The sequence below is a fragment of the Coccinella septempunctata genome, chromosome 2 (assembly GCF_907165205.1).
Source record: "Coccinella septempunctata chromosome 2, icCocSept1.1, whole genome shotgun sequence".
NCBI lineage: Eukaryota > Metazoa > Arthropoda > Insecta > Coleoptera > Coccinellidae > Coccinella > Coccinella septempunctata.
Window position 1 is genome coordinate 9,782,036 of NC_058190.1, and position 14,217 is coordinate 9,796,252.

At 38.0% G+C, this 14,217-nt stretch overlaps 5 protein-coding genes and 1 pseudogene across 5 annotated transcripts; 1 reads left to right on the forward strand and 5 right to left on the reverse strand.

Moving 5' to 3' along the window:
* Positions 1 to 5,483: 5,483 nt before the first annotated feature.
* On the reverse strand, positions 5,484 to 6,610 carry LOC123306724. Its single transcript, XM_044888846.1, has 2 exons — positions 6,251 to 6,610; positions 5,484 to 5,628 (listed from the first exon to the last, which is right to left on the reverse strand). Exons 1-2 carry the CDS (start codon positions 6,482 to 6,484, stop codon positions 5,494 to 5,496), a joined length of 369 nt encoding a protein of 122 aa, XP_044744781.1. The 5' UTR covers positions 6,485 to 6,610; the 3' UTR covers positions 5,484 to 5,493.
* Positions 6,611 to 6,677: 67 nt separating this feature from the next.
* LOC123306941 lies at positions 6,678 to 7,518 on the reverse strand. The gene is made up of 2 exons (XM_044889144.1): positions 7,015 to 7,518; positions 6,678 to 6,954 (listed from the first exon to the last, which is right to left on the reverse strand). The coding sequence occupies exons 1-2, from the start codon at positions 7,386 to 7,388 to the stop codon at positions 6,678 to 6,680; spliced, it is 651 nt and encodes a 216-aa protein (XP_044745079.1). The 5' UTR covers positions 7,389 to 7,518.
* Positions 7,519 to 7,921: 403 nt separating this feature from the next.
* LOC123306942 lies at positions 7,922 to 9,270 on the reverse strand (annotated as a pseudogene).
* A 1,141-nt stretch (positions 9,271 to 10,411) lies between these two features.
* On the forward strand, positions 10,412 to 11,869 carry LOC123306943. The gene has a single exon (XM_044889145.1). It carries the CDS (start codon positions 10,412 to 10,414, stop codon positions 11,867 to 11,869), a length of 1,458 nt encoding a protein of 485 aa, XP_044745080.1.
* An 846-nt stretch (positions 11,870 to 12,715) lies between these two features.
* On the reverse strand, positions 12,716 to 13,312 carry LOC123306944. The gene has a single exon (XM_044889146.1). It carries the CDS (start codon positions 13,310 to 13,312, stop codon positions 12,716 to 12,718), a length of 597 nt encoding a protein of 198 aa, XP_044745081.1.
* Positions 13,313 to 13,371: 59 nt separating this feature from the next.
* LOC123306945 lies at positions 13,372 to 14,217 on the reverse strand. Its single transcript, XM_044889147.1, has one exon. It carries the CDS (start codon positions 14,215 to 14,217, stop codon positions 13,372 to 13,374), a length of 846 nt encoding a protein of 281 aa, XP_044745082.1.

Sequence of the window (14,217 nt, forward strand, 5' to 3'; positions counted from 1 at the left end):
GACAATTTCCTCCACCTGGTAGGCAGATGAAGTGACCAAAATAATTCAATATGTACAGTTTTGTAATGATATATATATTTTTACAGAATGTCCAGTCAAAGAGTCTTCCTCCATGCTACACTATGTGGATGGATGGGATTTCACAAGAACTGGAGCTGTTGATTTGAATGTTCTGTTTGTATATTTGTTGTTCAATGCGTAATATCTTTCACCATGGTGTTTTTTAGTCAGTAACAATCTGACACTACTAGCTGAGTCAGTGCAAGGTTGCGTTCACAAACTTACTCCGAGGGTAGAGTATGAGTATGGCCATGCTCAGAGGGCATACTTTGAGGAACTAAAAGTACGTTTGTGAACTCTTCGAGTAATCAGAGCTTACTGCATGACTTGCTGAGAGTAAGTTTGTGAACGCAACCCAAGAGTACAAACCCTCAGTTTGTCTTGTGTCTCTTGTGAGGTAGGATTTTCACAGGCGGCTGCCCACAGCACTTTCTGGGCAGATGACGTAAGATTTTTCACCACCTAAAAAAAAAAAGTTTTGGGAGGACTCTGCATTTTCTGAAAATCTTTTGGGTTTTCACTCTGAAACAAAATCAATTAAAAATTTAAATAATAATAATAATAATAATAATACAGCAGAACGACGAACTTTCTGAAATATCAGCCGAGGATATTAGACAAGCCCTTAAGAACAAGAATGATTTCACAGCACCCGGACCAGACGGTATTCAGAACTACTGGTGGAAGAGCTTTCCGGCTACACATAAACACCTGGCAAGATTATTCAGCGGAATGCTGATTCGCCGTGAGCCCATTCCTTCATGGTTGGTGGAGGGTAGGACAGTGCTGATACCAAAATCAGGGGACTTAGGGCAACCCAAGAACTATCGCCCAATCACTTGCCTCAATACACTGTACAAGATACTCACAAGTGTTATTCAAGATCGAATTCTGAGGGTTATTGGACCAGTGTGGGACAGTATCTACGAACAGAGGGGAGCAAAGAAAGGAGTGCAAGGATGCAAGGACAACTTGCTGATCGACAAGAGCGTATGCCTAGACGCCAGACATTACAAGCGCGACCTACATACATCATGGTTAGACTACGCGAAAGCATTTGACACCTCGCCGCACGACCTGATCATACGGCTATTAAAAATGCTGAAAGTCCACCCTAACATCATCCATGCGATAGAAAGCATCATTGCGTTGTGGAAAACGAAGTTTGCCATCCGAGCAGAGGGACGAACCGTTTATACGGGATGGGTGAGGTACAGAAGAGGAGTGTTCCAGGGAGATTCGCTAAGCCCGTTATTATTCTGCATAACACTCATGCCACTATCAATTGAGCTGAGGGCAAGCAAAATAGGATACAAGGCCGGTCCACCAGGCAGAAGAAACCACCTGATCTCCCATCTCATGTACGTGGACGACCTGAAACTCTACGCTCCCTCCAGGACCGCACTACAGCAACTGTTGAATATCGTTTCCGAGTACACCTCTGCAGTGGGAATGTCATTTGGTTTGGACAAGTGTGCTGTTTTAAATCTCCGCAGGGGAAGGGTTGATGATCCAGGAGAAGATATCCAACTGGAAGACGGAATGACTTTTCGACGTCTGGAAGACGGAGAAACTTATAAGTTTCTCGGGATGAAACAGAGGGGAGTACTGGAGACAACCCAGATAAAGGACGCCTTATCAGCCAGCTACAAGAAGAAGCTGAGAGACATCTGGAAATCACAGCTGTCAGGAAAGAACAAAGTATCAGCTACAAATATGCTAGCCATCCCGATACTTACCTACTCTTTCGGGGTGGTAAACTGGACGGTGAACGAACTCCTCGATCTTGATAGGTCAACAAGAAAAACGATGAACATGAATCGTAGCCTTCACCCAAATAGCTCGATTCAGAGGATATACCTTCCCCGAAGCCAGGGGGGTAGAGGATTGCAATGTTTGGAATATCAACACTATCAACAAACATTGGAAACAGCAGTAAGGGTCCTAAGAAGTGAAGATCCGCTTCTGAAGTTTGTAGCTCAGCATGAACTCGCGAACCACGGAGCCTTCCTATTCCGAGCTGCACAGAGAGCCTTGGAGAAGCTCGGTATAACCGGCGTGTCGATAGATCCTGAGCGTGCAGGAGCACCGATCACTCAAGCGGACCAAAGAAGGCTAGCAAGACTGATCCGGAAGTCTCAGTCGAATACATTACTCGAACATCATATGAGTAAGAGCCTGCACTCCATATTTTTCAGGAGTTTAAAAGACCAAGATCTGTCGGAAGAATTGTCTTTCGCCTTTCTTAAGTCGGCTAGCCTTAAGTCAGAGACGGAGGGATTTGTGATGGCGTGTCAGGATGGAGTAATAAATACCAGATGGTATAAAAAGAACATCATGAAAATGGACACCCCAACAACGTGCAGAGCGTGCCATAGTCAACAAGAAACGATTATGCACATTCTTTCCGCCTGCAGAGTCCATGCTCCATCGGGGTATATAGAGAGACACAACGCGGCACTCCGAGTTCTCTACTTCCATCTGAGGGCGGCATATGAGATAGACAAAGAACCGGTGCTACCATATGTGCCTCTGGAGATTGAAGCGGTGGTCCAGAACGAGAAAGCTCGAATATACTGGAACTATCCTGTCTCAACAACGCGGCAGATCAATGCAATAAAGCCAGACATACTTCTTTTGGACAAAGAGCTGAAGGAATTGTTCGTCGTGGAATTTTCATCCCCTGCAGAAAACAACATGGTGATGAAGGAAGAGCAGAAAAGGCAAAAATACAAAGATCTTGTTTTCGAGCTTGGAACTATGTACCCAGGTCATAAAGTCAGGATGGTGGTACTAATCATAGGATGTCTCGGAGGAATGAGAGCCAACTACGTGGAAGAATTGAAGATTATTCCGGCCTGCAGATCTTGGGCCGAGATACTAGCGCACAGAATGCAGAAGGCGGTGTTGCTTGGGTCACTGCATATTATCAGATCCCATGAACTCTAGATGCCACTTGCAGCTCATCTCTTTTGTTAAGGGACGCTGCAAGGGCCGGACGAAGAACTTCTCCGTCGAAAGTGTGAGGGGTTTTTAGTGAGTAGCCAAACAAGATCTCGGAGTCTCACACAACCTAGAGTGCGGACCCTCTGGGCGCCCATAAAGGGTTTTCCCCTCACACGAAGGAAAAAAAAAAAAAATAAAAAAAAAAAAAAAAAAAAATAATAACATTTATTTGTTTCCGTGTGTGTACAGAAAAAACTTTTAATATAAACGATAAATGTTCACACCATCCCGGACGGTGAAATGCACCTAGGCATATTGCCTGTATTGTGCCCCTCACTCGCCCTTGGATGAGCTGCATTCAATACATGTGGCATATTTTTATAAAAGAAAAAAAGGAAAACAATTACTCTTCAACAACTTAGAAAAATAGAAGAGACAGCAGAAAGGAGGGGTGGGCGTAAAGGAGAAAAGAAAGAAAGTTCATCACGATCGTCTAGAAAATATCAAAAATCGAAGGATTACTTATGATATAGCTTTTGAGGTCCGTTTTGATCTGCCTGAAGTTGCTCACATTTCTCAGATGTGCAGGAAGCAGGTTATACAGCTTTGGACCAAAGTAAAGGAGGAAACGCTGTGTATGTGCCTTTCTGAAGAGGGGGATACCAACATTTCGGTTTTCAGTAGATCTGGTTGTTTTAACTGTGATAATGTTGTACTTATTCATATTCGAGAACATCCATTTTAAGCATTGATAACTATATATAGATCTCACATTGAGTATCCCTGTCTCTAGGTACAGTTGGTCAGTTGGAAAAAGCCTTTCTTTCCTAAATATGATTTTAACTATTGAATTCTGGGTTGTTTGTAAATGCCTTAATGAGTTGTCGAAAGTACCACCCCACACCATAATGCAATATTGTATAATTGACTCAGCCAGAGCTTTGTATACAGTTAATAAGTTTTTTCTAGAAAGAATATCTCTTAGCCTATAGAATTTATAGAGGAGAAGTCGCAATCTTTCAGCAACATTGGAAGTCTGTTTATCCCATCGCAAGTGATGATCAATCAAAATTCCCAGATACCTAACAGTTTCAGCTTTTTCTATAGAAGGACAGGAGCAATTATTTCCATCTTTGTTATTACAAGTATTTTTATGTATGTGAAATTTCATCTCAGTAGGATGTTCGCTAGATATCAGAGAAAATTCCATGTACTTTGTTTTATCCATATTCATACTTAACAGGTTATTATTCAACCAGCATTGAAATTTCTGCATATTAGTCTCAGCATTATTATGTACTTCTTTCCAAGATTTTCCCTTGAATACTATGGCTGTATCATCTGCATAACATACAATATGTCCTTGGAAATTCACTATCTGAGTTAGGCTATTGATGTAAACCAGAAACAAGATGGGGCCTAAAACTGTCCCCTGTGGTACTCCACCAGTGACAAAAGATGATGTGCTGAATTTATCTCCAATTTTTACCCTCTGCTTTCTTTGGAACAAATAATCTTCAAATAGTTTCAATGTATGGCCCCTTACACCACAATCAGAAAGTTTATTTAACAGGAGAGAGTGTGACACAGTGTCGAAGGCCTTCGCCAGGTCCACGAATACAGCCAAGCACTTCGACGACTCATCCAAAGCCTCAACGGTATATTTTATGAAATCTAAAACAGCATCTTCCGTACTGGAACCGCTGACAAATCCAAATTGCTGTGGAGTGATTACATGATGTTTATCAAAAAATTCGATCAACCTCACTTTGATGGTCTGTTCAAAAATTTTTGCAAAGCTGTTAATCACTGATATTGGTCGATAATTTTCAACATTATTTCGATTTCCAGCCTTGTAAATAGGCGTTACATTAGACTCTTTCCACTGTGTTGGCATATTGCCATTTGTGTAGCATAGGTTAATGATATGTGTTAGTGGTGTTACTATGTATTCATGAATGCTTTTTATGACGGTTGTAGTGATTCCGTCAGGGCCCGGTGCACAATTATTTTTGAGTTTCGATATTGCCAAAATTATTTCGTTCTCATCAACAGGTCGAAGGAACAACGATGAGGCCACTGTAGATTTTTTTAAAAAATTTTCAGGTAACTCACACTTTTCAATTCTGTTGGCCATTTTTTTTCCAACATTGATGAAGTAATCATTGAAATAATTCGCTTTTTCTTCATTATCTGTAATGACTTTATCACCATGCTCTAATAAAGAAACATTCTCAACATTATTACTTTTTTTTGGTTTATAATTTGAAATTTCATTAATTATTTTCCAGGATTGCCCACAATTATCACATGCATCCAGTTTATTTTTATAATAATTATCTTTCGTGAATTTTATTAGACTATTGAGTTTATTCCTATATTTTTTAAACTCCAGTTCGAGTTCAGGTGTAGGAGACCTCAGAAATTTCCTCTTCATCTGATCCCTGGTATGAATCGACTTCACTAACCCCTCTGTTATCCACGGCTTCAGCTTGTTTCTACCTTTCTTGCGTAGCATTGTTTCAGTTGACTCAGCGATATGTTTCCCCAACACATCAACAAAGACACTATAACCTCTCTGTGTCTCTTTACACGATAAAATCTCGCTCCATCTTTCCACCTCTAAAATTGATCTCAGTTTATTATAATTGATTATATTGTATCTGTGTGTTATATTGGGTGTAACGTTAGCTGTGGTTAGTCGTGATATCATAATGAGCGTCGAATAGTGATCTGTTATACTACTATGTACAACGAGTGGGTCGAGTTCAATCTTGTTCAGTAGATAGTTAGCTTGTCTGATAAAAATATGGTCAATTGTTGTTGCCGAGTCTTTTGTTACCCTCGTTGGTTTATTGATGGTTGAAACGAACCCATTTTGGCTCATTATGTTTTTATAACCATTTGTATTTATAGAAACTTTGTCTAGCAAATCTACATTAATGTCCCCTAAAAACAACTCCATCGGTTCCCATTTCAAAGTAGAGAAATATCTATCTAAATCATCTAAGTAGGTTCGTACATCAATTGATGGGGGGCGATAAGATGCTGTAATTCCACATTTCGTCTGTTTATTTCTATCATTGATATCGAAAGTTATTCTCAGGAGCTTAGTTTCGGCCAAAGAGATAATTTGAACATTTGATGTTAGGGAGTTCCTTATATAAACCACAAGACCATCACTTTGATTTGCTTTCGATTCGTTGTAATAAATCGTATAATTTGGTATTGTGAACTCACTTACCGAATCAAGATTCCATGTTTCCGACAGGACTATGACATCCAAATTATTCAAGTTTCTCTCCAAGTATACGAGCAATTCATCAAAATGCTTCCTCAGACTCCGAATATTAAAATGTATAACACCCAATGCACCCGCCAACCTGCTGTCTCTTCCCGCAAAATAATCGTGTAAATTAGGACTTGTCTTCGTAATAACTTCCTCATAACTATCCAATGTATCCAAAATGTCCAACATCCCTCAGAAAAACAAAAAATTTAAAAAAAAAGTATCAAAATACAATTGTTTCTGGGGCGAATAGTACTAAACTCCAGCAAAAATATGAGAAATAAAAAAAAAAAAAACACATTTAATCTCAGGGAACAGAAAACACAACATCTTTTTTACTGAAAATATAAGTGCCCTCTTTAGTACAAGAAATTACAAAAAATTACAGTAAGCTCATTAACTCATCTTTAGATATTATCTTGTGTAACTTATTATCCTTATTTATAAATATTCTGCCAGAATCAGTCCAGACGTTTCGCATACCATATTTGTCAACAGCCATGCCCAGCAATTCCATTCTAGGACCTGTTAAATCCTCCCTTATAATGATTCCAGTCCCTTTCAGCATTCTCTTTTTGTTATAGATTTTGTGCTTAACCATATAGTCATGTAGTTTGATGAAGACTCCTCTCGCCTTTCCTTCATTTTTCTTTCCCACTCTGTAACATATGTCGATGTCTTCATGGGTTAGATTGATAGCCAATTTTGTATTCATCAACTTTATTACTTCTTCCCTGATTTGTTCACTCGGATTCTCTTCGAAATTCAAAATTCTTAGGTTTGACCTCCTTGAGAATTGATCCATTTGATCGAACTTCTTTTGTAAAGTGTTTTTTTCCGACTTGGCAATTTCAGTTTCGGTTTTCAGTTCAGAAATTTTATAATCATATTCCTCTTTCATACTCGATAATTTATCGTGTATAGTGTTGACGGATTTTTCCATTTCAGCTAACTTCGTTTCCATTGTTTTCATTATCGCTTCGGACACGTTGTTTACAATCGTTTTTATGACTGCATCACTGGTAAGGCATTTATGGACAGCGTTATTCACAGCCGATTCTAATTCATCCCTCATTTCCCGTGTTAAAACCATTTTCCGTATTACTTGGACAATTTTTGTGTTATGTTGATATTAAGTTTTCACCTCTGAGTTGTTCGTGATAGTAAAATTCTACCATTTAACTGGAGCCCAGCATTCGCACGTCTACTCGCCACGCATATGCTCTCGAGAATATGCTCTCGAGAATAATTTCAATTCCTCTACAAAAATGAATTGCACATTGAAAAAGCCCATATCTCGAATCCAACAATTGTGATAGACCCGTTTTGCCCCTGCAACCTTGTTTGTTTATTGTAGAGATTGATAATTAATTGTGTATTCTCTACACAATTATCATTCTTGGAGCAAGTGATTCAGCCAATTTTCTAAATTGGTTTCCATATATTATTGATAATTAAGTTATTTACCTTTTCCCTTGTTGTGTATTTGACCTGTAAAACTTATTTTTCCAAATAAACTGAAATATAACAATTTATCAAAACTTCATTTTCATTCAGTTCAATATCATTAAAAAACATCAATACGAAAGATTACAATTTCTATTAAAAATACTTATCTTAAATTGATCATTCTGTTGAAATACAGAATGGGCAAACCCACAACCATGGTACAATTGACAACCCCACACACTCCATATGGTACCACTCTATATTGCAATTGTTATTGTCACATGCGATCATGGGTCTTCCATCATCTGTTCCTTTACATACACAATAACTGCTGCCATGCTGAGTAGTTTTACTGAAATATTTTCCGAGCAATTCCAGCATAATAACCATCCTATGAAAATCCATGCTTTTTTGAGAATTGGATAACCAGAAATCTTCGTTGAAGTAGATTCTTTCTTTTGGGCTCCATACGACGAAGTCACAAAAGTTTGTTTCAGTTAATGCCATTTGTTGCTGGATTTGGTAGAAGTATTCATGGTTTTTCTCCAGAGATACATCATCTTCTTCTAACAGAAGACAAGTATTTTTCATGCGGCAGAATTCTAAAATGGTATTATCTTTTAATAAATATGGGCACTTCACTTCAAGGCATCCTTTTCCACAGCAGCTACAGGAAACAGTGCCATCTGGTGAAGCTCCAAAACAAGGATACTGGGAGTGCAGACACAGTCCTATAGAATCACAAGTAAAATTCTCATGAGTCGAACTCATTTCATGGCGATACCTAGCTACAGCATCTGCTTCGTGTTTTTTACCCCACTCTGCAGCCTTAGACCGAAAATTATATTTTAATGGATAGCAGATCATTTTGATTAAAGAGAGGGAAGGATTGTCTATAGAAGTCCTTACAGCTCTTTTAAAATTTGAAGCTGTAATTCTTCCAGCTCTTTGCATGTACGATCCTTCGGAAGCAGCCTGCAGTTTTGTTGTTTCTTTCAATATTGAAATATCTTCATCCGGGATAGTGATAGTTACATCAGCGGCTATGGCTTGAAGTTCTTCTAACGTGAAATTTTCATATTCTTCATTATAAAGATGAAGATAGGGGTTGTCTACATCGATCTCCTTATTTTTCTCTGACTTGCTATTTCCGTAGCAAAAGGTTCAATAACCCTCATTAACACTGATGTGCTCCCAGCTGCTTGGACATCTTTAAGTAGCTCAACAATTTCATCCTGCGACAGCTCATTCACAGGAGGATTGTCTGTGTATTTATAAGTTTTGCTAATCTTTAGTTGTTTTACTTCTTGGTACTCAACCTTTTTAAGGCGAGGAACATTCCATGTTGCCCTTACATCTGTGCATGATGTATTTGTCATTGAGGTGACCACACTCTCCAAGGCAAACAAAATTGCTCCAACATGACTACATGCTTCACTAAGCCCTGCTGTACATGTGCAGTGTGCCGTTTTCACACTTCCGTTATCTTGAAAAATAGTCCATGCTCTCAAATCCGGCAGATTCATTTTCTGGGAGTGCTTCACCTAAATCACAAAAGTCATACATTGAATAAAACATATAGTCCGAGAGCTGACAACGCAAATCGGCAAGAGTTTTGTAATGGCTCATAATTAAATATGAATTAGTATTGAGGGTGTACATTAGTCAGCACCCACTCTCAAGGTAAGGTAGTGGAATACCTAGCGGCGGCGCGCTTTGATGTAGGCATATAAAAATACAACATACTCTACAAGTATTTTGTAATGATTGAACTATTCACTCAACTAGTTTATAGAACAGAAAACTTGAGAAAGTGGTCATACCTCATTTTAGTGAAACGCTGTGGGTCAGTACACCACAGAAGTTGCTGCCTCAGCGATTTCGTTTCAAGAGATTTGTAATGGCTGAAAATGCATTTAATGCTCAAATATAATATATTATTTGAGAATAAAATATTCAGACCACATATCAATAGAACAGAGGCAGTCATTCAAAGTACGGATATTGTAATTTTACATAAATCAAAGAGCGTCGCCGCCAGATGTTCCACTACCTGACCTTGAGAGTGGGTGCTGACTAATGTACACCCTCAATACTATTTCATATTTAATTATGAGCCATTACAAAACTCTTGCCGATTTTCGTCGCTAGCTCTCGGACTAATACATATCAATCTTTTTTCCAATTGTGTATCTACATTTTCAACAACGAGGAATAAATTCCCAATTTTCATGGAGCCACAGCCACTGACAAATCCTGCTTCGAAGGTCTTGTTGGCACTTAAACTCTTACATGCTCTCATTTGCTCATGTGAATAGTAACTTGTACTTAAAAGAAGGTAGGATATTATATCCAAGTGTGTTACTGGTGGCAAGTCAGAAGGATTCGAGCTGAGCTGTGATTCAGTTAAAACATATGGATCTAAATTGTTTATAATCTTGATTTTTTCTCGATACCGAGCGGACACATCAGGGTGCTCAATGTCTAACATCGACAAATAAAAATATAACAACGGCTAAGATAACCAATATAATTACAAACTTTGTACACAAGGACAAATCAAAATATAACCCACTCCTTAAAAAGCTGAGAATAACTCAAAGATTTGTAAGAGAACATCCCGAATTGATTATAACACAATCTGATAAAGGAAATGTGACAACAGTGATGAACAGAGAACAATACCACCAACTAGCAACAACTCAACTATCGGATGAAAAATTCTATGAGAGACTGGAAAGAGATCCTTCAAACTGCTACCAACAAAGAGGGAACAAAATGATTGGGGAAATGAAGAAACGAGGCATAATTGATGAAGAACAAGCAAGACAACTCACATTTTACAAGGGAACCAGCCCAAAATACTATGGCTTACCAAAAATACACAAAGCAGAATTAAACCTCAGACCAATAATCTCTTCGATTGATTGCCCAAATACAGGAATAACCAAATTCTTAACAGGTATCCTAACTAATTCCTACAACCAAGAAAACCAGTATTATATAAAAGACTCGTTCGAATTTGCAAATTTTATGAATGACTTGAAGCTCCCAAGTGGTTATGTGCTGGTGAGTTGGGATGCAATTTCATTATACACAAACACTACCTTAGATACAGCCAAATGGTGCATCAACAACAAGTGGGAAGACATTGAACCGAACAGCCCAATTAACCAAGATGAATTCTTGAGGCTGTTAGAATTTCTGTTCGACACCATCTCATTCTCATTTGAAGGATCTTACTACAAACAGAAAGAAGGAACCCCAATGGGATTACAAATCTCAGGGATAATAGCTGAATACGTGATAGATGAGGTGCTGAACTACACAAAACAAAAACTGACATGCCAATTACCGTTTATAAAAAAATATAGAGATGACACCATAACGGCCATGCCAGAGGAATTTATCCAGCAGTCCTTACAAATATTGAATTCCTACGATAACAGCAAAACGCTTCAGTTCACCATAGAAGTAGAAAACAACAAATCCTTACCGTTCCTGGATATGACAGTGATCAGAGAAGAAACAGAAGAGGGCAGTACATTAATTACTGACTGGCACAAGAAGAAAATATCATCCAACAGGTACATCCACCACAAATCCTACCATCCTTTTAACATGAAAGTCAACATAATAAGAAACCTAAAAACAAGAATAACAAAAATATGCCATCCAAGATTTATAAACAAAAATTTAAAAATATTGTCAGGAATACTAAGAGAAAATGGCTACCCATATGGGTTGCTAAACAAAATCATTCACGGCACACCAAACACCTTAGAAAGCCCACGACAAATAGAATCACTGCAGGCAACGAATGAAGAACAAACACGAAGATACATCACCCTGCCATATATTGAAGAGTTATCACCACCACTAAAGAAACTGATTCCTAAAGAGAAATTTCAAGTTGCGACAAGAAACGTAAAACCACTTAGATCAATTTTTACAAATCTAAAAGATCCCACACCAACACTACAGCAAAATGGGGTGGTGTACAAGATCTCATGTAAAGATTGTGAAGGAGTATATGTGGGACAAACGTCGACCACATTAAAGCAACGTCTTTCAGGCCACAAAAGCGACATTAACAACAGCAGAAGAAAAGAAGTTGTGCATTAGCGATACGTATGATAGATGAAGAACACCAACCTAATTTCGAAGAAGTCAGCATATTGGACAAGGAGAAAAACTTAGAGAAAAGACTGTTCCTGGAGATGGTACGAATTTCCCAGGAGGAGCATTGCATCAATGCCAGGAAAGACATCCAGAATTTGAGCAGCATATATTCTTTGCTGATCGAGTGGGATAAAAGAAAAAAGATTAGAGCATCGACGGACATCCAAAGTGAAAGTTTGGTTTTGTGATGGTTTTCGGGAATCGAATGAGTGTATGTGACGTGGTTTGGAACAAGAGATTACAGGATTACAGGTGTTTGAGGACAGTTGAAGATAAGTAGAGGTGAACAGAAAGAGAATTAAAGACTCCTATTTAGAATTAATTAATAATGTGTATGTGTCGGTTTTGTGTTTTGATCTGGACCGTTTTAAGATAGAAAATAAAAAACTAAAACTAATTATGGTGAGAATCCGGTAAGGTGTTATTTAGAAAAAATTTTTACATGTTATAGTAGATATAAGTACAAGAAGATGACATGACAATAAATAAGAAGAAAAAGAATCTTGTATTCGATGACTAGTATCAGTTGAATAAGACATTTGACATACGTCACCAAAAATGTTCAACATAACCGTGGAACTGATATAGATGTTGATGTTATGTTAATTCAATTATTATCTGTGCAATCCCGTTGAGAATTCATTATTACCCACAAATTTGGAATAGTGGAAAATATCATAAACTACGTCTCAAGATATTACTTTTACTATATGTATGATTATGTTGTATTATTAGAATATGAAATACAGAGAAAACATACAATACTTCAGTGTGACTTTTATATATTTTTTACTTTGATGGTTGAATAATACCATTGTCCAACATAAACTGAAATTCTTTCTTAGCTATAGTCAATTTTTGGTTATCAAGACGTCTAGGTTTCGAAAATACTGGCTGTCCTGTTGTAACGATATGGTGTTTAACATTGTGCTCAACATTACTAGGCAGAAAATTTGGTCGAGTTAACTCAGAATAATTGTTCAATAGTACACTGAATTTATCAAGTTTTTCACTGACTAAAGTACTCACTACATCTTCTGATGTGATGGACGCCAATTCACCTTTTCTGCAAAGCTTAGTGTCGCCATCCACCAACTGTTGTCTCTTCAGATCGACGAGTAGGTTGAATTTTTTCAAAAAGTCAGCACCCAGAATGCCTCTTGAGGTTTTGGCGATGATGAAAGGCCATCTAAATGCACGCCTTAGACCTAAATCGATTTCCATAATTATGATGCCATAGGTGGGTATCCGAGTACCATTAGCAGCATACAAGATGAAGTCATTGTTCGAATTTACCTGTGCTGAAGTTTTCTGACCATATGGAATAATTGATACGTCAGCACCGCTGTCCACTAAAAATTGCAAACCCGTGTTCCTGTCTAACATGAATAAACGAGAGTTGCAGCAAGTAACTGAATCAGTAGTAGATGTTGCTGCACTTTCCACTACTGACTGGAGTTTTCCGGCTTTTTCCAAGCACAAGGACCAGTACATTTTTCAGGGCGGCATTTTTTACCATATCTGTAGTGAAAATAACAGTATTTTCCTTCTGGATTGAATTTTTGTCTTGATTTCGATCTATCTCGGCCTCTCCCAGGGGTTAGACTTCGCCTAGTAGGTCTTTTTTCATAACTTATACTGAACTGTTTGATAGCTTTAGTAAGTTCCGCTACTTCTGTTCTCAATTCTTCAAGTTCATTGGAAGTACTTTTAGTTGCATTGGAACCTGAACCTTTAATACCATACAATTCATTTGGTGGGTTTAACTCATAAATTTTATCAGCCATGATTGCAAGACGATTAACACCTTCTTCACTTGTGATCACTACATTTTTTATATTGATTGGTAGATTTTCCAACCACAAGGTTTTTATTACTCTTTCTGATATATCAGTACCTGCTAGAGTTTTCAATTTCCTTAACAGTTGACTTGGTTTCAGATCACCAAGGTTTTGCCCTGTTAATAATCTCTTTATTCGTTTTTCTTCACTTTCTGCTAATATGCTCGTCAATCTTTCTTTGGCAAGCTGATATTTATTATCATCTGAACCGGTTGCTATATCCCAAATATTGTCTATTAAGGAAGGTTCCAGCTGGGATATTAAATAGTCGAATTTCAGTGAGTCCTTTCTGATACCATTAATTCTAAATTGAGCATCTATTTGATAAAACCAACGTTCCGGTTTCTCTGACCAAAAAGGTGGAATTTCAACTGAGATTTTGTTGATTTCTGGTAGATTGTTTTCTGGAACTTGATTTTCTTCCACACTTGGGGATTCAGCTTGCGACAT